Raw genomic sequence first — 25,008 nt, forward strand, 5'->3', positions numbered from 1 at the left:
CAAGATCAGGAGTCGATACTTAAGGGAACAACCTATCTGTTGACCTTAAAACGGGTAAGAATGAATTCCGTCTTCGAGACTATGTTTCTAGCTATCTATCCAGTCTTACCCCTAAAATGAGAGGCTTATTGAGTGGTGATGTTGAACCACTCTTACCTATGCAGATTAAAGGATAATATCGAATAAATAGAAGTTCATAGTTAGCTCAGGATTAAGATCGAGTTACCTTAGGTCATTGAATTGAAATGGTCAGTTTTAACATTAAATGGTTGTTGTAAAGAAAAGTGACATTTCGTGGTCCGGTCTTATGCAAATGTCTTTTGCATAGGATGCCCTCACTCGCATGTCTCCACATGAACGACTTTGGGATTACATTGTTTGTATTAATATACAAAGTGGGTCGCATCCATTTTTCCTAAGATAAAGTACCCAACCTTATCCATAAACTTGTAGACCTTTTTGGCTATATACTAAAACTTGATCCTCTTTTATGTCTCTATATAAAGTTTAAGTATTCATGTTATAGTCTTAGGTTCTTTTATTGGATTTATAGATGAATGCAATTCATTAACACCTTTTAAGAAAGAAGTCTCAAATAATACATTTATTATGAATAGAATATGTTTATTGTTTATAAATTGTGAGTTTTAGGACATTTCCAACAAACTCCCACTTGGACTAAAACTCCAGTGAGTTTTAAATATATACAAATATATAATGTTGAAACTGAGAGGAAAAATATAATAAACTAGGACATCTATATACCCATGAATTCTTCCACTTATCCTAAATTTATGAAGCTCGTAGTCCTAGTCCTACTAAGTGACCCTTGAACACTTAGCTGTGAGGGCCTCAGTAAACAGATCAGCTAGGTTGTCTTCTGAGGCTATCTACGTGATATTCACGTCTCCTCTGTGTACTATCTTCCTGATGATATGGTACCTTCGTTCGATGTGCTTTCCTCGTTTATGGCTTCTTGGTTCATTTGAGGTGGAAACTGCTCCACTACTATCATAATACAGGGTGATTGACAGATGCATATTTGGAACCACTTCCAAATCAGTCAAGAACTTTCTGAGCCACACTGTTTCTTTAGCGACTTCACATGCTATTTAGCTTCCAATGTGGAGTCAGCGATACAACTCTGTTTGATGCTCCTTCATACTATAGCTCCTCCATTTATAGTGAATACTGATCCTGAAGTAGATTTTCTAGAACACACATCAGTTTGAAAATCAGAATTGGTGTATCGAATAAGGATCAAATCCTTAGAACTATACACGAGCATAGAGTGTCTCATTCTCCGAAGATACTTGAGGATGTTCTTAATAGCAATTCAATGACTACATCCACGGTTAGACTGGAATCCGTTGACTATTCGGACTACAAAGCATATGTCTTGGTGTGTATCCAACATAGCGTACATCAAGCTCCCAATTGCTAATGCATAAGGAATTTTTTTCATTCCCTCAACTTCTTGAGGTGTCTTAGGATATTGTTCCTTAGACAAATGAATTTCATGTCCAAAAGGTAACAAACCTCTTTTGGAATCTTGCATATTATATCTTGACAACATTTTGTCAATATAAGATGCTTGAGATAGTGCTAACATCTTGTTCTTGCGATTCCAAAATATTTGGATTCCAAGAAGATACTGTGCATCTCCTAAATCTTTCATTTGAAACTGCGATGTTAGCCATCTCTTTACGTCAGCAAGGAACCCTACTTCTTCATTTCCAATGAGCAGGTGATAACTTGTAGAAATACAAGTTATTTATACTATTTTATTTAGATATTGCAGCCAAAAAAAAGGAATATTGCGTCAATTGTAGAGAAATTAGCTAAGAAATGCAAGAATTATAAATTGTCGTCAATACACCCACTGACACCATTGCGATGGTAGAAAAGAATATTTCAAGTTTGTTTTGTAGGAAATCAAGTCATCGCATGCGTTCATGGCTCAAGATAAAAAGAACAACGCATCTACGTCGCATTGTGCCAATCATTCAAAAATGAATAGACGATCAACGCAATGACGGCACATGCGACAATCGATCAAGAGCTAAGCGATCAACGCAACTTCAACCGCATGCGGTAATAAAAAAACAACACCGTATGCGGGCAAACGATCGAAGATGCAAAAGAGCAATGCAATTGCGGAGGATCCTGACACGTGTACAGCTGACTATTGTTTATTTATGACGAAATTGATCGCGTAACAGAAGGAATATTCACTCCACCATTTCCGAAATTTCCATAACAATAAAGTGAGGTCCACAAGTCAGAGAGTCAAAGTTGAGCCTATAAATAGCCTCTGAAATTCTATTGGAAAATATATTTGATACGGGCATATTTTGATATTTGTATATTGAGAGAGAGACTGGTTTGAAGAGCCTGATCGGAGAAGATCCGGGAAGATTTAAGAGACAAGGCCGAGAGGTGAGTCTCAAGGCAAATCCTTTCAATCCCCACCGTGGAAGCTCTGTACCAAGGTCACTTCTACCGGACGAGCAAACCTGAGAGGGAAGCTCTTCTCTTCATCCACTCCATCCTCCGGCAGGCAAATCCACCGTCCAGATCTATGTCAAATCGTTGGCACTTTTTTGTATTTGTTTCTATCTCTTTACCATCAATTGTATTCATCTTCTCAGTCTATCATTCCCATTATGTATCAGACGCTAAATATTAGTATTGAATGTCATGATCATTTTCATCTCCATCTTTCTGTCTATTTCCATTCCTCCATTAATCACTTTCTCTATGATGTTTTCTTAATCCCTTGGTAATTAGCTTGAACCTAACAAGTAAATTAATATGTGCTAAAGAAATGAATATGTTTAGCTAAAGCATGCTAGACGGCATCTTCACCTGTGAGAGCAGAAGTGAAGATGTCATTCCTCTTGTCGAGAAAAGGTTGGAAGAATGTGTTAACTAAAGCAAGAAGTACTTCCAGAGATGGAAGCAACCTTGCGTTCATTACGTTCATCCCTGTTTCACCACAGAGAGGTGGGAACACGGCCGATCACCGAGAGGTGTACGCCAAGGGAAAGCGGAACCGTAGTTATATCTTTAACACAATTAATAAACTTGCGATGTCTATATTAATTACCCTTTCTATTTCTGTTTCATACATAAAGACTTGTCACCGCATAACACGACCCTTTGTATAATCTTCACAGTCGGTCTCAAACTCAGTATCATGTATCAGTATCTTATATCTTGTATCATAATAGCTTAGGTTTACTTTTATGCACTTTTATTTTATTATCGCAACTTTTTTTTACTGCAATATTTTACTTTACCGCAATTTTAGATACCTGTACAAATACACTTTTTATTAATTGAAAAACCCTCGGTTGCATATATCACGAACGTAATGTATTAACTATGCAATCCCTGTGTTCGACCTCAGATCACTTCGAGAAACTTGCGGTAGAATTATACTTGGTTTCAATGCAAGGAAACTTATGACAACGCATAACATACTACTAGCATTTCATTAATAACGCATACCTCTAGAAGTAGTATCACATAAAATCTGAATAAGCATAACACATCATCCACATTCCATTTCCATCATTCATCACTGTCCATGTGCTTATTTAACAGTACCAGAAAAGCTATAGTTTTGTTGACTATTTTCTTGTAAACACGAGGTTCTCAATATTTTGTTCAAAACCATAAGATTTTATTACAGTGTCAAATCTTATATTCCATGACCAAGATGCTTGTTTTACCTAATAAGTTCTCGACTTTTGCCTTATACTTTTTGAACTTTTCTAGAGTTTCGGACATATGATGCATTAGGTAAATATAGTTGTATTTTGAATAGTTATCAATAAAACTGATGAAATACTCAGATCCTCCTCGAGCTTTAACATTCATTGGACTACAAAGATCTGAATGTACAAGTTCCAAAGGTTCTTTGACTCTAAGATCTTTTCCTGGAAAAGATTTTTGGTCAATTTTCCCTCAATACATGACTCACATGGAGGAAGAGAATTGTCTTCTAACTAATTTAGTAGTCCATTTTTTACTAATGTCTCAATCCTATTGAGATTTATGTGTCCAAGTCTTAAGTGCCAAAGATAGGCATTAGGAGAAATCTTTGTTTCTTATTTTGAGTTTTGGTTGTTTTAAACACTTTTATGTTTAAAATTGCTTTTGCCTTAGTTGATTTTAACACATATAAGTTATTTTCAAGTTTAGCAGAACATATGTGAACAACTCTTGAACTAATGAACACTTCATTTACATCAAAAGTAACTTTGTACATATGTTCTAGTAAACAGGATACAGAGATTAAGTTCCTTTTCATATTAGGTACATAGTATACATTTTTTAGCAAAATGTAAGCTTCTCTAAAAAAATAACTTGAGATCTCCCACTGCATGAGTTGAAATGACTCCACCTATTCCCACCTTGAAAGTCATCTCGCTCTTCGTTAGCTGCTTCCAAGAACTAGTTTCCTGAATGAAAGTGCAAATATGATCAGCGGCGCCTGAATCCAATATCCATGATAAATGAGAACTTAATAAATCAGATTTACCTTGGTTTGCCTTCTCAGTTTTTTCTTTACAATATATTTTGGGCAATTTTGCTTCCAACGCCTATCAACATTGCAGTGGAAACATTTTCCTTTTGCAACTTTAGTCTTGCTCTTTTTAGCAGAAGACTTCTTCCTTTTTCCCTTTCTCTTCATTTGGATACTTTTATCTTTTAAAGGACTAGACTTCTTTTCTGAAGGTTTTGTACTAGATGTAGATCCCATCAAAAATTTCTTTTGGGTAACAACATTTGCTTCCCCTTCTTGACTTTTATTTTTCGCTAATGATTTATAAATTTGGAGTTCATTTAGAAAAGTTGTCAAATAATAATCATTCTTATTCATCACAGCGCTTGTGCGAAAAGTTAGGAAGCTCTTCGGAAGAGATTCCATGATCATACTGACTTGCCTTTTCTCGCCTATGGCAACGCCATTTGCTTCCACAACATTGAAGTGGACCATCATGTACATAACGTGTTCCCTAACAAAGGTCCCTTCCTTCATGCGGGAATTGTAAATGTATCTTATACCATCGTGTCAAACAGATGAGGATGGTTGCCCAAACATCCCTTGTAACGACTCCATGATCTCCCTAGCGATGACCATGGATTCATGCTTTTTAGTAAGCACATCAGATATACTCACTAAAATATAGGTTTTGGCCTTTTCATTAGCCCTAACCCATCTGTCATAGGCATCCTGAACATTTCGGTTTGTATTTGAACTGTGAAGAGGAGGACATTCCTCCATTAAAACAAATTTCAAATCATCAACAATTAGTATTGTATTTATGTTTATTTCCAATTTGAATAACCCTCGCCATTGAACTTATCAGAAGCTAAGAGTTGAATTATCGAGTTCAACATGCTAAAACATTAATAAATTCTATCAGAAAATTCCTTCTAAATCTAATTTTTTTTTATCAAAAATAATAAAGTACCCAAAGTTCTTTATTTATTTGTAACGATATTTTAGTGAGTCAGGATAGATGATACCAAGGGGCAGTCAAATACTTCTTCACTAAAGCAAGACATTCTTGACTGAACATTAATTCGAGAATAACTCTTTCTTCTATTAGTTATTTAGTTACCATTTTCGGTCAAGAACTTACTAACAACTCTTGTAAGTGTGACCTTCCATTTTTAGATTTTATAGAACAATATCAACAAGCCCCCGAATTGGAAGACAATGTTGAAGACGGAATTAAGAAATCCTATTCATTTTTTTAAGTTTAAGTTGTTCTTAATCTTATGTTACAACCCTCTGAGGGGATCATAGCAGAAAACTACCTAATACCGCCTAAAAATGACAGTGGGTGCAACATAAGAATCTCACGGTTTAAACTAACAGAAGAGACCGTAGAATATGCTGACACATTTCCTGCACCCACTTACTATGAACGACTTCCCCTATTCACGTTGTTATTGACCCATGCAAATACTTTCTAAATGGAGTAGTCGCGGTAAAAATGACACGAAGCCAAGGATGGATCCCACGGTGTGAACTCTTAGGGACATGAGAGCTAAAAATAATATATCATATATATTATTAATCTCCCACTGAAGTGTTCTAAATGTTTGGGTATATTCTTTTACTTAGGTGTATTCCAGCTAAAAAACATCCTAAGTCTATGTGGTTAATCCAAGTATAACGTTTATATTTGGATTTTAACCTATGATGTCTATAACACCCTACAGTAATTTCAGTAATTTTTATTATTTGAGGGAATTTTTGGAATTTTTGACTTCAAGTGTAATTGCAGGAAATTAATGGATTTGACGTTGAAATTTTTCAACTTAAAAATTTATGGCAGGAATTAATTTCATTTTTAGGAAAGAAAGTAAGTTAATAAAATAAAGTGGAATAAGGAAATGAATAAAAGAAAGTTTATTTTATTTCCTTTGTAGTCTTTATTTTTTAAAAAACAAAAAAACAAAAAATCAAATTTTCCCTTCTCCTTCTTCCTCACGTCACGCGCCCCCCTCGTGAAAACACTCGCCGTCGAACCTCCCAGCAGCCACGCTTTCCGCCGAGCCCAACGCCGACAAATAGTCGCCAACCTTGAAGCGCCGCTGACCGCCGTTGTTTGGACTCGTCGGATCTGAAGCCGAACGCCAGTGCGTCGCCCCTTCCGAGCCACAAGCAGCCCTTCAGCCGTTGTTGCGAGCCACCCGAGCACTAAAGTTGAACGCACCTGGATCGGACGCCAAACGACCGTTATGAGCCTCCGCCCAACCGAGCCGCTCGTCCAGATCCCCTCCAGCTGCGTGTCCGTCGCTTCCGCCGCCCCAGTCGCACCTTTGCCGATCACTGTCGTCCCTTCTGCGTTGGGTCCGCTTTGGTCTTCGTCGGACTCTTAGATTTAGGTAAGAGCGGTTGAGATTTGGAAGGTTCTTAGTTGCCCATTAAATTTTGGATTCTTTTTTGTTGATGCCGATTATATTTGGAATTTAGATCCAAGATTGGAGTACTTCAAAGTGCGCAACTTGTTGTCCAGCGGATTTGAGTTTGTTCGGCAAGTAGTTTGGTAAGCGTTGTGATCTTTGTTGTTGGTTGTTGGGCACCAATTGATTATTGGACTAAATGATGGTTTAATTTTATGTATTTTGAAGGTTCCAATTCATCATCCATTGGTAAGAGGAGATTTTGGAGGCAAAATCTTGCGAGTGTTTGTTGATCAAGTTTCGTTTGGGTAAGTTAATTGGTGATCGTTGGACTAAATTTGTATGTTTGGGTCTTGGTTCCAAAGATTAAAATTTAGTATTAGGGGACTTAATTCTTGTTGGAGATCATTAGCTTGGATTAATATTTGAATTTGACTTCGAGGTAAGTAATCTTACTACTGAATTGCTCACGGGCCAGACACTAGATATATGCCAGCATCATAGATGAATATTATGACAGAACGATAGCATGATAGATAGATAGTATAGTATGACTGATATATGTTCTTGTATGAGAATCTGAAAGATTTATTTGTGCATGTAGATACTTACTAGTAGGAGGTGATACTTGATTCACTGAGGTTGTATTTGATATGAGGATATTGAGGCATATATGCATGTTGTATAGCCATGATATTGAGGTGTATATGTATGTTATAGAACCATGTTGTGATAATTGTGATGTTGAGATTGTGATAATATCTTTACTGGTTAGTTAGATGCCCACTAGATATTATGTTTCCTTCGGAATTCACCAGATATTGTGTTTCCTTCAGGATTCACCAGATTGTGTTTCCTTCGGGATTCACCAGGGGTTGTTTCACCAGAGGTAGTGAGCATACTTAACTACAGTAGGATAGAAATCAGTTTTTCATGTATGTATGTGTCCCATGAGAACTAAAGCAGTTTTTATGTTCTACCAGAGGTAGGCATCTAGAAGACATAAATGTCTAGCCCGACCCCAGTAGTGGGGTTACTTACTGAGTATTTTATATTCATCCTTTCTCATGCTATTGTTTCAGGTAAAGATAGAGACGCACCGACGATTGACAAGCGGAATTCGTGATCGAGCCACTAGGACCAGTTTTATGCTTCCGCTCATGATATTTAGATTTCTTTCCATGTTTTTTTCAACTTTTAGTTTTGTTGTTTGAAACTTACTATTAAGAATTGTTTTCAGACTTATTATTATCATTTATGATTTATGACTACCCTATTATTTATTTTAATATTTGAATTTAATGAAGGACTATTGAACTTACCTTATTTATTTAGCATTTATTTCACCATAAAACGATGTCGTTTTAAGTTCTATGCATGCATGTATTTAGTAACGGCCTAACTTAAGTCCTAGGGGGTCGGGTTGTTACAATGTCTAAGTGATAAAATCATTTTATTATCTCACACCGCACTTGTATGCTCATAAAACTGGGTTATCAACGCTCAATAATTCGATTATAATCTCCATGTAGCAGATGTTTCGTAAACTGTAACTTAAATACCTCCAGCCTTAGACAGGATTATAGACCGATTGAGTTTGTAACCAAAGTTTTACAAGATAATGACCTATTTTAACTATTAAAACAAGTTGTTATTTGTTAACCCTAAGTGAGCATGTTGCTTCAATTTGTTATAGATTTTAAATATCTAACTTATTTTATAACACTTTATAAAATTATAAACATGCTATAACATACATCAAGCATTCCAGATTTTAATATAATAATTATATTAAACACATGAAACCCTAATCGTACATACTATATATTATAACATTTTATAACATATTTTCAATGCATGATTCATGTTTCCTATGGTGGGATTTTAAATCTACATGGCATGCTTTATGCACATACAAGACTTAATTTAATTGAACATACATTCATAATGCATAAATAATTAAACACATACTGAAATGGGCTAGTTTTGGCATCCTAAATAAGCAAACAAATTAATTATTACATTAATAATTAAAAATCAGCTTCCCAAAGCCTCTAGACCGCACAAACTGAATCGAACCAGACCTGAACCATCTGAACTGGACTTCCATGGCTTCAAAAAGGGTTGAACCGGTCAAAATCAAGTTGAATCGGAACACCAAGGCCTGAACTGGTCAAACCGATTTAGTCGAACCATTGGATGAATGGCACGCGCAGAAACTGGGTTGGGATGAACAGTGTCGCAACGCTTCATCCTAGCGTTGCAACGCCTCGGGATATCTTCTTGATATCTGGGCTAGTTGAAGAACGACGTTGCAACATTATGAAGGTAGCGTTGCAACACTGTCTCATAGAGGCTTCAATTTTAAAATTCTACTGCTGAGCTTACTCCGGATTGTATGAACCGTTGAAGGTCCTGGAACAGAACAATGGGATCGACCAAATACACAAAATTTACAGAACATAAACTTTACAGCAAAAACATATAGATTATGCATTTAAAAGAAAAATGCAGATAAATTGCAAAATAGTAAAAGGGTTTAAGAAACCTTACCCTTGAAAAACTCTTCTTCATAGGATTCCTTCTTCAAATCTTGTCACGAACAATCTCGAACCCTCTAGGCGCCAATGAGGATACCACCACGAACGTTACCTATGTATTCTCTGGATGAGAATCCAAAAGTTTTGTGAGCTCTCTTTTTACTTCCCCACTACCACATTTTCATAAATCAATTTAATATATAAATTTGTATGATAACTACCTCATCATATAATATATATTAAACTATATGTTATATCAAATATAACACATAACTTATAGTGTCTATTCTCTTACCAATGACATTTAATATAAATCCCATTTATATTAAATTTAGTTATGTGAATCAAATTCATATAATTAATATTTGAATCGTATTCAAATATTTATTTCCTCTTAAATAAACTTTATATTATAGTGTATCAAAATATATTATAGTAATTATATCATATATAATTAGATTAAATTAATTATATCACATATAACTAATTCTCTCAATGAATTTGAACAATTAAAATTAATCCAAAAATTGATTCTCATTAAATCTCGTTGAGCTATAGAGGAGACTTCATGGACCTGTAGCTTGAAACTCCAACGGTACATGAATAATTAATTAAATTATTCACCATCTGTTAACTGTCATGCACTCCACTGACGACGGTTGCATTCTGCACACTACTGATATATTTCTGTGTTCATTGGATATAACCAATCAACAGTACGACGACCTTTCACAAATTGCTCATAAGTACAGCTAGGCCAAAATACCGTTTTTCTCCTATGGTTACATCTAACTCCTTAAATACTACTGATCCCTCTAATGAACAATAAATCATAGTCCAATTATGACCAAACCCCTCTCGGGCCAAGAGAGGGTGTGGCGCTACATTGTTCAATCTCCGGAACCAGCTCTTAAGGGAGTAATTTATCTACTTGCCCCAACATTGGGGAAGGAGTGAATTCCTTCTTGTATAGTTGTGTTCTCAGCTCCCCAATCAAATGAATCCCTAAAATGGTAGGCTTGTTGAGTCGATGATCTGGCCACTCTCATCCATATAAATCAAAGGACCGCCTTTATAGGCAGAAGTTCACAACTCACTAGGATTCAGGTCATGTTACCTATGGTCATCCTGGTTAAATGTAAGTCTCTCTTATGAACGGCGTTATATAATGAGACTTAACATTTCGTGGTCTGATCTTATATAAACTCCTTTGTATAAAATATCCCCGCTCACATATCTCCACATAAATGATCAGGATCAGATCATTTGTAGTACTTTACAATAATTTTAACATCTACAAAGCATGTCATACTCGTAGTGTTACCTGAAGGAACTTTTAACGAAAAGCATCCATAAGCACGTTCGAATCTTTTCGATTTTATTGTGATCGAAATATAACACATACATTCCAACAGATAGTTATGCAAATTAATACTAATTAACGACGTGCTTCGATAAATGAAATACAAGGAAAAGAGTTCTCATATCAGTTGAAGACTCTCTTCAAACGTTGAACTCATAAGCAGTGGAAGAACCTCTACGCGCTGTATCACCCAACAAATCAGTCGGCTGTGGCAGCACGATCGTCTACACGAACGATAGCAACACAAACAGTCACGATCAAGAAAGCAGTGGGGACGACACCACCAGTTAGAGCTCTTAGTATTCTCGGAGTGAGAATCCAAAGTGTGGTCTTTGGTGAATTTGGTAGAGGTAGGAGAAAAAACAAATTGTGTAGACGATAAACAAGTGGGAGAGAAAGAGCTATCGAATAGCAGGGATGCTTATCGTTTAGAAGAAGCTACACGATCGTGTAGGTTTTACTAAGCGATTGTTTAATAAAAGGTAGACGATCGTTTAGAAAACTCGGCACGCTATACGATCGTTTAGGGACAGGCGTGCGATCGTTTAGGTGCTGGTGTGCAATTTTTTAAACAATGAGCTACTATCGTATAGGCTCTCAAGCTAGACGATAGTTTACATTTCCCCACCGATTGCGAATTTTTGAACTTTTTTCAAAATGAAACAAATTTTTATTTTATTCTTCGGTTACAATAACCGACTTTGGATTCTCCTACTATCGCATGATCGAGGAGAGGTTTTCGGCCAATTATCATATAATTAACCAATTTAATAATTAATGAATATAATCATATTATATTCTTACCCTATAGTTTGATATCACATATCTACTATAGTAATTTCTCCTCCACTTGATATAAATCATATTTATATCTAATTTCCTCCAAAATAATGTATCTCATACATTTAGTCAATTATATCATATATAATCGAACTCCCTCTTGTCAATTTGAACATTTCAAACTGACCCAAACACTAATTCTCGACTTTATCCAAGCTACCCAGGGATCTAATGGACTTGTGGCTCGAAGCTCCAATGGTACATGAATAGCTAACTAAACTCTTTAGCCACGAGATCCACCATCCGTTAACTGCCAGGCATTCCACTAAAAACCAACAGCTGAACTCTTCTTACACCAGATATATTTCTGTGTCCATCAGATATAACCAATCATGAGTACCATGACCCTTCACAGATGCTCATAAGTACAGTTCGGCCAATTTACCATTTTGCTCCTGTAGTTACATCTCACTCCTTAAGTACCACTGATTCCTCTAATAAACAATACAACATAGTCCAACTATGTGTGAACGCCTCTCAGACCAAAAGAAGGTGTGTGGCGTCACATCGTTCAAGCCCTAGAATCGGCCCTTAAGGGAGCTATCTATCTACTTACCCCTGCTTCGGGGAAGGAGTGAATTCTATCTTGTGTAGCTGAGTTCCCAACTCCCAAATCAGATGAATCTCCAAAATGGAAGGTTTGAATCGGCGACCTGGTCACTCGCACCCATACAAATCAAAGGACAGCTCTCAATGGCAGGAGTTCCCAACTCACTCAGGATTGAGGTCATGTTACCTATGCTCATCCAAATGAAGTCTCTGTCATGAACGGTGTTATATAACAAGACGTTAACACTTCATGGTCAAGTCTTATACAAACTCTTTGTATAGGACGCCTCTGCTCGCATGTCCCCTACACGAATGATCAGGATCAGACCATCTGTGACAAGTCACAACACTTATGACCATTCCACAAAGTGGACCGCATCCGTAGCATTACCAGGATAAGGTTTCCCTCCTATATCTATATACTACAGACCATTTTGGTTATCATTCAAGACATGATCCACTTGTATGTCACCACATACATGCTTAAGTTACATATAGATAAAGGGGATTTTATGTTTATTGGTTTGTGGTAAAGCAAATAAAACATACAACTGAGCAAAAATAAGATGTGAATTAAATATCATATATTATACAACACAAGCGTTCGTACAAACTGCTACGGACACGAGACTTTAGGGCATCAACCTCGACAATACTAAGATAAGGTATCCAACTTTATCCATCTACTACAGGCCATTTAGGTTATCACTTAAACATGATCCACATGTATGTCTCTACAAACATGTTTAAGCTACAAAGATAACCTTGGATGTTAGTTTATTGGTTTGTGGTTAATGCAACTAATTTTAAGATAAAACATCTCATATTTTATTACATAAATAAAATGAAATTATGGATCCCTACGAGATTTAGGACATAAACCCCAACAATCTCTCACTTGACCTAAAGCTAGTGGGGCCTACAATGTAAAAGTCATACTAAAATACAAAGTACACAAACAATAAACTTAGGCATAACATGCCCAATACAAAACTCCCCCTTGCTCTAGTCTAAACATGGCCTGTTCCATAAAACCCACACTTTGCAGGTGACCCTTAAATACCTTAGTCGTGAGGGCCTTTTGTAAATAAACCAGCAACAATGTACTCTGAAGCTATCTGCATGACAATCACGTCCCCTCGATGCACAATCTCTCGAATGAGATGATACTTCTGCTCTATGTGCTTCTCGTATTTGTGACTCCAAGGCTCTCGAGAATTAGTCACAACACTACTATTATCACAATAAAGTATGATGGGCTTTGACATGTCTGGAATATCTTCCAAATCAGTCAGAAACTTTCTGAACCAAACAACTTCCTTAGCAGCTTCACAAGCTGCTATGTACTCAGCCTCCATGATGGAGTCAGTAATGCACCCTTGTTTTGTGCTCCTTCAGACTAATGCTCTTTCGTTAAGAGTGAACATTGATCCTAATATGAATTTCCTAGAATCCTTATCAGTCTAAAAATTAGAGTCTGTGTATCCTGTAAGGATTAAATCCTTAGAACCATATACGAGCATGTAGTCCCTCATTATCCATAGATACTTGAGAATATTTTTAACGGCGGTCCAATGAACATATCCTGGATTAGACTAATATCTACTAACTATCCCCACCGCATAGCAGATGTTAGGTCTAGTTGAGGATATTTTTAACGGCGGTCCAATGAACATCGCATACATCAGTCTGCCAACAGTTGATGTATAAGGGATTTGTCTATTTTCTCAACTTCTTGAGGTGTCTTAGGGCACTGTTCCTTAGACAATGTAACTCCATGCCTGAAAGGTAGCAAACCTCTCTTGGAGTTCTGCATCGAATACTTGATAAGCATTTTGTCAATGTGCGATGCTTAAGACAGAGCTAGCATTTTGTTCTTTCAATCTCTTAAGATCTGAATTCCTAAAACAAACTAAGCCTCTCTCCCAAATCTTTCATTTGGAATTGGGTTGCTAACTAGTTATTAACTTCAGTCAGTAGACCTACATCATTATTAATGAGTAGGATATCGTCTACATACAACACTAGAAAAGCTACTGAACTATTGATGATCCTCTTGTATACACAAAGCTCATCAACATTCTGATTAAAACCATAAGATTTGATTGCAGTATCAAACCTTATATTCTAAGATCGAGAAGCTTTCTTCAGTCTATAAATGGATCGATTAAGCCTACAAACCTTTTGCTCTTGACCTTGGGTTATGAATCCCTCAGGCTGCTCCATATAAATGGTCTCCTCAAGATTGTCATTCAGAAAAAAAATCTTGTCGTTCACTTGCCAAATCTTATAGTCATAATATGAGACAATGGATAGGAGGATCCGAATAGACTTTAACATGGAAATAGGTGAAAAATTCTCCTTATAGTCGACTTTCTCATCATGGGTATAACCCTTTACCACTAGTCTAGCCTTGAAGGTTTGCACCTTCCCATCAGCACCTCATTTTCTCTTGTAGGTCCATTTGTAACCTATAGGTTTAACCCCATCAGGTATATCTATAAGATCCCAAACTGAATTAAAGTACATCGACTCCATTTCGAGATCCGTGGTTTTGATCCACTCATCTTTGTCAACATCCTCTATTGCCTTCTTGTAAGATAATAGGTCCTCAACATCTCCGTCAACTACCATAGCTAAGACTTCCGTTAAACCCATATAACAGACAGGTGATTTTGCAACCCTCCTCGAGGTTCCCTCAACGCTTGAGGTGGATTTGACGTACTACATGATCTAACTTCAACAATTCTTGTTGAAGTGTTGGGTTATTCAACAACTCTCGTTGAAAGTTTAGTAGATTCCTTGGAAAGTTCATTCAATACAACCTTACTGCGGGGCTTGTACTTCCTTATGTGGTCTTCTTCCAGAAAAGTAGCGTTTGTCAATACAAACACTTTGTTTTCTTTAGGGTCGAAGAAGAAACCACCTCTCGTTTCTTTGGGGTAGCCTACAAATAGGCATAGTTTTGAACGAGGTTCCAGTTTCTTAGGATTTGCCTCAAGCACATATGTTGGGCAACCCCAAATTCTGAAATGAGGTAAACTAGTTTTACGACCATTTCATAACTCCAAAGGTGTTCTGGTAACACTTTTAGATGGAATGAAGTTCAAAATATATGTTGTAGTCTCTACTTTATAACCTCAAAACGAGTCAGGTAAGGAAGCATAGCTCATCATAGACCGAACCATATCCAACAGGGTTAAATTTCTCCTTTCTGATACACCATTTTATTGAGGTGTACCAGGTACTGAGAGTTGGGATACAATTCCATGTTCTATCAAATAGTTTTGGAATGTTAGATTCATAAACTCTCCACTTCGATCATATCGAAATGTCTTAATAGTTCCATTTAATGCATTTTCAACTTCAGTCTTGAACTCTTTGAACTTTTCAAAAGATTCAGACTTATGTTGCATTAAATAAACAAACTCATATCTTGAATAATCATCAGTAAAAGTGATGAAATATAAACCTCTCCTTGTTTTAACATTCATTAGACCATAGAGGTCTGAATGTACCAACTCTAGAGGTTCTTTGGCCCTGTGACCTTTTCCAGTAAAGGGTCTTGTAGTCATTTTTCCTCCAAGGTATGACTCGCACACAGGTAAAGAACTTTCTTCTAACTCGCTTAAAATTACATTCTTCACTAATCTCTCCATCCTATTGGGATTAATGTGCCTCAATCTTCAGTGCCAAAGTTAGACATTTTCTTTAGGAGAAATTTTAAGTCTTTTATGTTGAGTTACTGTAGTTTTAAACATTTCAGTGTTATTGAGGACTTTAGTTGCTAACGGTCTTAGCACATAAAGGTTGTTTTCCAGTTCTGCAAAATAAATATTAACACCATTTTTTAAACTAAACACTTTATTTACATGGAAGTTGATACAATAAGATTGTTCGAGTAAACACGTTATAGAAATTAGGTTCCTTTTTAAACCAGGAACTACATACACATTTCTAGTAAAATGATTTTATTTTGTAAAGTTAGCTGGAGACCTCCCACTGTCACAGTCGAGACGACGTGTCCATTTCCAACCCGCATCGTCATCTCACCAGCATCAAGTTTCCGCTAAGAACTAATTCCCTGAAATGAAGAACAAATGTAGTTAGTGGCGCCCGAATCAATAATCCAGGAAGATCATCATTCTCCACTAAACATGTTTCCAAAACAAGTAAATCATATTTATCTTGCTTGGTCTTCTTCTTTTCTGCAAGTACTTAGGACAGTTCCTCTTCCAATGTCCCTCCTACTTGTAATGGAAACAGATTCCTTTTGCAACTTTAGCTTTCTTACCCTTTTGGGCAGCAGTTGGTGGGTGAGCTTTCCTCTTTCCACCTTTCTTCTTCTTCCACTTTTTGGTGTCGAAGGAAGAAGGTACTGCTTTGTCCCAAAGGTAAAACCTCTATAGAACCTCTTAGAGGATGAAGCAACATTTGCCTCACCCTTCTGTTCCTTGTTTTTCATCAAGGACTAGAAGGTTTGTAGCTCATTGAGCAAGGTGGTTAGGTTGTAGTCAATCCTGTTCAAAACAGCATTGCTATGGAAGTGTATAAAATTTTTAAGTAAAGATTCCAAAATGAAGCTAACCTGGCTAGCTTCATCGATGACAAACCATTCATCTCCACCACATTGAAGTGGATGTTGAGCACATGTTCTCGAACAGATGCCCATCTTGCATACGGGTATTGAAGATGTGTTTGAGAGTGTCATGCTTAAGCTCTACAGATAATTGTCCAAACATTCCCCTCAGGGTCTCCATGATCTCACGGGCTATGAGCACAAGCTCATGCTTCTTGGCCAAGACTTCAAAAAGACTCATCAAGATATACGCTCGGCCCTTTTCGTTTGCCCGTGTCCAATGCTCATATGCTTCTTGAACATTTCGAGTAACATTTGGTGCTAGAATGGGAGGATGGTCCTCCACCAGGACAAAACAAAGGTCATCAATGATAAGTATTGTGTTGATCGTATTTTTTCATGAAGTGTAGTTTTCACCCGTTAATTTATCGGATGCGAGTAGATTTAAGGTCGCAGAAGTCATTGTGAAATAAATTTTCAGAAACCATACAAATTATTTATTATTAGTTTATTTGTATTAAACCAACAAGACAACCAATCAATTTTAGCAAAATAGTCTAATGTACCCTAAGTGATATCTGTTTTGCAATGATGTTTCAGTGAGGCAGGACAAAAGTTACCGTAGGGTGATCAAGTGCCCCTTCACTGAAATGAGATAATCTCAACTAATAGACAAAACAACTCCTTATCAAATATTTAAATCATTTTTAAATATTATCAACTCTCTAGAACCATAATGTTTAATTCGTTAATTAAACATCAATTATACCAAATATAATAATCCAAACTCTAAACGAGTTTGAATATTCCAAATTCTCTCAACACGATATTCTAAGGTTTAATCCTTTTACGAGCTAGTAGATGGACCTAATGGACCTACAAAACATGAGCTCCAACGATTTGAGAAAACTCTTTAAACCAAATTAATCACTATTCATTAACTACTGAGACACACCACTATAGCTCAGTAGTTGCACTATTCTCATTGTAGATATATTTCTGTCCACTTGATTTAACCATAATCAGTAAGTCGATCATTCACCGGTCATTCGTATTTACAGCCAGGTCAAAAATATTGTTTTACCCCTATAATACATCTTGTTTCTTAAGTCTCCACTGATCTTCTATTGAACAATTGGTTTATGGTCTAACCAATAAACTAGATCCATCTCAGTCATGAGAGGGTGGGGCCCCTTTGTTCAAGAACAGGAGTCGGTACTTAAAGGAACAACCTATCTGTTGACCCTAAGATGGGTAGGAATGGATTTCGTTTTGCAAGGCTATGTCCTCAGCTATCTATCTAATCTTACCCCTAAAATATGAGGCTTATTAAGCGGTGATGTTGAACCACGCTCATCTATGTCAAGGATAATCCTGAATAAACAAGAGTTCGTAGTTAGCACAGGATTAAGGTCGAGTTACCTTAGGTCATTGAATTGAAATAATCAGTTTTAACAATAAAGTCATCGAGAAAAGTGACTATTTTGTGATCCGGTCTTATGCAAACGTCTTTTGCATAGGATGCCTCCACTCACATGTCTCCACATAAACGACTTTGAGATCACATTGTTTATATCAATATACAAAGTGGGTCGCATCCATAGTATCCCCAGGATAAAGTACCCAGCCTTATTCATATATTTATAGACCTTTTTGACTATATACTAAAACTCTATCCTCTTTTATGTCTCTACATAAAGTTTAAGTATTCATGTTATAGCCTTGGGTTCGTTTACTGGATTTATGAATGAATGCAATTCATAACACCTTTTAAGAAAGAACTCTCAAATAATACCTTTTGTGAATAGAATATGTTTAATGTTTACAAACTGCGAGTTTTAGGACATTTCTAACATATCAAAGATTGAGTCTATCAACGACAGATTTTGCAATATTTATAATTCTTTCAAAATTTTGTTATATACTTGATACTCATTGCAATTACTAATATTTAATGGACCGACTTAAAAATTATAACTAAATGCAGATTTAGTAAAAATGTCTCCAGGTAATTTTCTATTGAGAATATTGATTTTCGATTCGGTCAAAAATACCCCCATCTGGACTTTTCATTTTTAAGAAAGGCTAAAATGGAGAGAAATATAATGTAACAACTAAAAATAAATTGACATTATTTTGTAATTTTTTTATAAAAAATAATAATAAATAAATAAATAAAACCTATTACCTAACCTTATTTTGAATTAATTTCTAGACTCTTAATCTGACAAATTCAAAGAATAAAATATGGCTAGATAGTTTCCACACTAGAAAAACGATGATCTAGATAAGATTGAATTCCCTCAACCTTCTCAACGATTACAATAGTCAAGGAAAATGAGTCCTTTGAACTTGAAGATTTTAAAACTTAGGTCAAAACCTAAAATTTTGGATTATAAATTACGTTTCAACTATTTTAAAATGAAATCTAACCATATCTAAATTATTTTGATTTTTATGCTATTTTACAGACCCACGTATCATAGTTGTTGGATTGCTATACACAATACTCTGGAGTTGGTTTTATATAGGGATCTTATGTGGTTTACACGATTGTAATGTTATAGCATTTGCTAACTTTGTGCTTTACAAATGCTACCACAATCACAATTGCCATGAAGTAGTTAGAAAAAGGACAAGTTTAGCATTCAAAAACCATATAAGTAGTCGAATGCAAGTAGAAATCTTACCATAATTCTATGTAAGAAATACCATTAAAATACATTTCAAACTCATATTAACAAGAATCCAAAACTTTTTAAACTTTTTAACCATACAAAGTTGGCAAATGCTACCGGCTGGAATTTAGTGCAGCATCCTAACAATCTCCTTGCGAGAGCTTGAAAGTACGATATTCTTGTAATGGGTATTTTTTACAGGCTGCTTTGGGATCGAACCCCTCCCGCATTTGGAGAAGTATTTTGTAGAGGAGAAAGGTTATAGGTGGAGAGTGGGATTAGTACACAAATCTGTGTCTGAGGATCCTTGGATTCCTAACTAAACAAATTTTAGACTCATTTAAGCGATAGAGAATCTCCGAAGACAATCTCAAACTTTATTACCTCGAAGGGCAGGTGAAATAAAGAGTTGGTTAAAGAAGCATTTGTTCTACACGATGTGGATGACATCCTTAAGATCCCTTGAAACGGACGACGGTTTCCAAATGAGATTATATGGAGGTAGAATCGGATTCAATCAAAGTCATCAAGTTTTTTAATTTTGAAAATTCTGGCTTTTTTTTAAAAAAAAAAAAAGGCTCTTTTTCTTGCTCCAATAAATATTTCTTGTTTTTATAAAATTCCTATAGAGGAAAACAAGGTTGCTCATAATCTAACAACTTTAGCTTCTTCCAAGTCTTTCTCTTTTTAGAGAGTTTTTTTCCTCCCTCTGTCCCTCATCCTCGAGAGGGATCAATACTCAATATCATGCTCGAACATGTACTTATTAAAAGTGTATTTATTTTCTATCGGTATCTACAGATTGATCACGAGCCGAAATATGGTTTGGACCCTTATGTGTCTTGAGCTTATACTGAATGCAGTGAATATGAATTTTGTAACATTTTCTAATTTTTTTTATAGTCGCCCATTAAAAGGAAATATTTTCTCAATTTTTGTTTTGCCAATTTATCGTAACAGAAAATCAACTCGTATCAATCAATCGAATTTGTTGAATAAGTAGTATTTAACTACCCAAACCCAAAAGTGTGTAAATGTAAATGAATTTTTAGAATCCAAGCATAGGACAAGCAGGTACTGCCATATTTCCAAATGTGGTTTATAAAACTATCATTCGACAAAGACTGTAATGGCATAACAGCAAAGAAATATTATACAGAAATCAGAACCTTCAACCTCTCAAAGGAGCCCAAACTCAACTGATATGGATAACAAGCTCTAACTTCACTTATGCAACATAATTCACTTACAGATCATTTGGAACTGAAGAAAAAACCCTCTACTTGAGAGGTGCCAATCCAAGAGAAGCACGAATCCTATTCCATTCTGCGATTTCCGGATCTTCCTCACCTGCCCCGGCTTCCTTTTTCTCCTTCTTTTCTTTCTTCTTCCTCGGCTCCTCTCTATCCTCCGCTCCATCCCTTCTTCTAGGACTAACACTGCTACGACTGTGCCTCTTCCGGTACTCCCCATCCTCCCGATCTTTACTCCTACTTCGGCTCTTTGAATGGCTCCTTCTCCTACCACGATCTCTGTCTCGTCTCTCCCGCTCCCTGCCTTCCCTTTCCCTATCTCGATCTCTGCCATATTCCTTCTCATCCCTAAGGCGATGGCGATCCCTGTCCCTATCCCTATCTCTGTCTCTATCCCTGTCTCTGTCTCTATCCCTGTCCCTGTCTCGATCCCGATCCCTATCCCTTTCTCGATCTCTATCTCTTTCCCTTCCACGTCCCCGATCTCTATCATAGTCTCTGTCATAGTCCCGGTCTCTATCATAATCTCGGTCCCTGTGATTAAACAAAAGAAATGTGGCGTGTCAAGTGATCAAAATTTTTCCCACTCATTGGAACGGTGTAGTCAGACAGCTCATAAATGCATCTAAGTAACGCATCATAGACAAGAATTTCAGGATTAAAAGATGGGGAATAATGTATCCTATGCTGGATGCACAAACAGGTAATTTCGTAGGAAAAGCAGAAGACGCAGAAAAGCTTAACATTTGGGAAGAACGCCATATATAAACTCGATGGTGCTTGGAAAAAAAAAATCAAATTAGCTTTTTCACCAAAAAGCCAAGGGAAAAGCATGTGATAATTCCCAGCTGTAGTCCCCAAAGATAATCTCTCAATGCAATACAAAAGTAAAATTGAGAAAATGAGATCACTATGATAAACATATGTACGATCCATCATACTTCTCAGCTGCACACTGTCAGTACAGAGAAACCTGGCAGGATCTTGAGAATTTACTGTAGGAAGCAGCAAGCAACCACTGGCTTGAAATACCATGGTCGTGACAGAAAACATGTGAATGTTAATTGACCAGTAAGGACGTAGTAATCCAAAAATAACATATTCCAACTGCTTCCAGCTAACTAGTTTGGAAAAAAACAAACAAACAAACAAACAGAACAAGACTGATTTTTCCACAGAGTGCATCAAAATCAGTAAAAAAAGCCAGATCAAATCACAATTCATTTTATTTAAATAACCTATCATGTCGGGAACAAAAAGAATATATATCTTTATTCTCACAGAAGGCACATTGTCAAACACCAAAATCAACCTAGCACTCACAGAATTAGCATGGCAAAAAAAAAAAAAAAAAACCAACTTAGCACTCAGCTTGACCTACACCACGATGGTCAGAAGGGCAAAGATCTTAGAAGTTAGAAGCAACTAAACCCAATCCCAAGATACTAGATAGGCAAGGGCATGGATTTTCCAGACCAGGCTAATAACTTCATGTGGCACACCACAATTTCCGTTCTCCTATTCATCTTCTAATTTTGTTTGATATAATTTTTCAACTATCACCGACACCAACTCTACTAAGAGAATTGCATTGACAACAAAAAGACTCAAGTAAAACATAAATTTTGCATTAAAATTTGTTAATTCTGGCCTTGGACATTATTATTCACATTCAGCAAAAAAAAAAATGTGATCTACAAATTGAAGGCATCTAATAGATTGGAGATATCAATTAATGGCACCCTCCACAGGAGGAAATATTCACAAATTCAGAAAGGACATCAAAGTTGAATTGCATCCATAAAAAACAAGAGGCGAGGGAGGGAGAAGAAACAGGTAAAACAGAGAAGACAGGGGATCAGACCTGTGTCTGTGACTATCACGCCTTCTGTCTCTGTCTCTCTCCCGCACAGGACTTCTCCCTCGATAATAATTCTGCAGATGCAAGATATCATTATATCAAACAGGTTAGCAAGAATATAAAAATGCAAACTAGATGTTTTTGTATACAAACAGATAATGCGTTTATACCTTCTCATGAATATCATCTTCTAAAGAATCATTAATTGGTTCAGCCTCCTCCTTTTCTTCCTCCTCCTCAAAGTCATCTTCTAGAGCACTTTTCCTTGCAGGCAATGAACCAGAAGATTCAAGGGTCCATCTGCCATTACAAAGTGTATCTTATTTAGGTTAGTCCAAAAGAAGCATCACATTCAAAACTGAACATTAAAGACACATATAAGAGAGAAAACAGAACAGCAACATTTAGAACTTGTGATCCATGTACTTCTGTTTGTCAAACGATGAATAATGCATATTTCTCCTAATGCCCTGATTTTAGTAATATAATATCAACCTCCGCTTGGAAAAAAAATGACTGGAAAAATAACCACGTGAGTAATCAGTACCATACCTCTTTTTGACACGTGGCAGAGCTATGTCACATGAATAATCTTTAGTAAGAAGTTCATCAATGACTTCATCCACGTGTGATAAAGCAAAACCTAATATAAATAAGATCGAATTCATACCTTCTTTTTAGAGAGGAGATCATAACTAGAAATACATTATTGCAACAAGAATCTAGAATCATCTAGTCTTCACAATTACTGATTAGATAAAATTCAAAAAGAGGTCCAGAAGCTTACATCCATCAGCTAGTTTTCTCCTCAATTTCCGATAGTCATTGTACAAAGGTTCCAGGTAGCGATACACGTCGACATCAGTGCCAGTGAGACGCAAGTAAAAGGCACCAAGAACCCGAACATATCTAAGTCCCAAAAGAAAAATGTAACTTCAAAAGTATGCTTGAAAGAGGCTTGAAAACAAACATACCATTTTCAGGAAATCACGAGAGAGAGAGTTTTCACTAAGACAACATAGTTATTCTCCAATAGTCGAAAGATTTAGATCCAAGCAGACAGGGCATTTTCAAGACCATGCAGTATAAAAGCAAAGCAATCATCTCAAGCCAAGGCGAGTAAGCAACAACTTTAAGAACCATAGAAAACCACAACGCATTTCCAATGTACTTCAGTTAGCTAAACCAAAAGCTTAATTCATCCATTTCTTATGCTTATCCTTAGAACTCAAGGACACGGTTATGCAACCTATAGAACAGATCATGTTCAAGTAAGGTCGTCCATTTCTTATGCTTATCAAATCACAATTAACAAACACAGTGCCCGTAAAGAAATTCTTAAAATCATTCACTATCTTAATTTCGAACTCACTGATTGACTGCAAATACTTTCTGACCTACAAGTATTTAGTTTTCATAAATTTCGCAGTAAGTTCCTAAAATCATGGCTTCTTTAATCTCCATAAAACAAACAATTGAAATATTTCTTCCAATTAACCCTACTCCGAAATGCTTCTAGGTAACCAAAATGCATAGTTCTATTTAATGGAAAGTGAAATGACGATAACAATTACTTGTAATCTTCGTTCTTGATGAACTCGATTACGATTTCCTTCTCCGGCTGAATCTGGAGCATCTTCATGACAAGACACATGAACGGCGTGGGCTTGCGGTTTCCACCATATGTACCGCCGAGGTGGTCAAGCTCCATAGCTTTATCAACCAATGTCTCCGCCGTCAACCCAAAACATTGTTCTTTCCAGTAAGTGTTCTGGTAGATCTTAGAGCGAAGAATCTTCTCCACCAGGTTCTGTGGGTTCGTTCCCCTTATGCTTTTCGCAGCTGGGTCGGTTCGATTAGCCATAACTACCAGCTATAGAACAGCAAAATCCGTGTCGGTCCAGGGAAATTGACGGAAAAGATTGATCGAAACCCTAATTCTGACGCCGGACGGGGGAGGATAGAGAAATGAGTCATACAACTTACGAACTACGAATTACAATTGGGCGGAACTGGAAGAAATGGACTCGGGGGAAATGCTCCAATTGTATTTAATTCGATGCCCTAAAATTATTTTTAATTTAAGTTAATTAACTTAAATTAAAACTCGAATTTATGTTCAAAATATTTTCAACTTTAAAAATTATCTTTGTGGATAGATTGGATTGGAGGTGTTCATGGGTTCGATTGGGTTGAGTTGAAAGATTTTTTAAATTTAATTCAATTGTTGAAATTGTAAATTGCTTCAACTCAAATAACCATTGTTAAAAAATAATTCAACCTAACCCAACCATGAAATATTTTGGTTGGGTTGGTTCGGGTTAATCGAGTCATTTATTAAAAATTTTGTTCTAAAAAGAATCAAAACGTAAATATGTAAAAAAAATAAAATAAAAAAAAATAAAACTAACTCAA

General features: G+C 36.3%; 1 protein-coding gene and 1 long non-coding RNA gene across 4 annotated transcripts; one reads left to right on the top strand and one right to left on the bottom strand.

Annotated features, from left to right (window-relative positions):
- Positions 1–6,359: 6,359 nt before the first annotated feature.
- LOC120080177 (uncharacterized) lies at positions 6,360–8,219 on the top strand. 3 transcript variants are annotated; one of them, XR_016530181.1, is made up of 5 exons: positions 6,360–6,912; positions 7,001–7,073; positions 7,159–7,238; positions 7,767–7,915; positions 8,013–8,219. It is a non-coding gene; the product is annotated as an uncharacterized LOC120080177 (long non-coding RNA). The 3 variants fall into 3 exon arrangements; XR_016530182.1 differs by having other exon boundaries at positions 7,767–7,819; XR_016530180.1 differs by lacking the exon at positions 7,767–7,915.
- Positions 8,220–20,541: 12,322 nt separating this feature from the next.
- Positions 20,542–24,654, bottom strand: LOC120080393 (PRP38 family protein). The gene is made up of 6 exons (XM_039035045.2): positions 24,168–24,654; positions 23,381–23,502; positions 23,146–23,236; positions 22,764–22,893; positions 22,597–22,667; positions 20,542–21,266 (listed from the first exon to the last, which is right to left on the bottom strand). Exons 1-6 carry the CDS (start codon positions 24,455–24,457, stop codon positions 20,759–20,761), a joined length of 1,212 nt encoding a protein of 403 aa, XP_038890973.1. The 5' UTR covers positions 24,458–24,654; the 3' UTR covers positions 20,542–20,758.
- Positions 24,655–25,008: the final 354 nt, after the last annotated feature.

Source organism: Benincasa hispida, chromosome 6, assembly GCF_027475165.1.
Source record: "Benincasa hispida cultivar pf3 chromosome 6, pf3_genome.v1.1, whole genome shotgun sequence".
NCBI classification, from domain to species: domain Eukaryota; kingdom Viridiplantae; phylum Streptophyta; class Magnoliopsida; order Cucurbitales; family Cucurbitaceae; genus Benincasa; species Benincasa hispida.

Bases quoted from the DNA above. Each gene is read 5' to 3' on its own strand.
- LOC120080393 (XM_039035045.2), bottom strand. From the start codon at position 24,457: ATGGCTAATCGAACCGACCCAGCTGCGAAAAGCATAAGGGGAACGAAC. The intron at 22,668-22,763 runs GTATAAACGCAT...TTGCATCTGCAG, and splicing joins AAGATGATATTCATGAGAAG to AATTATTATCGAGGGAGAAG. The intron at 21,267-22,596 runs GTCTGATCCCCT...GTTTAATCACAG, and splicing joins CGTGATAGTCACAGACACAG to GGACCGAGATTATGATAGAG.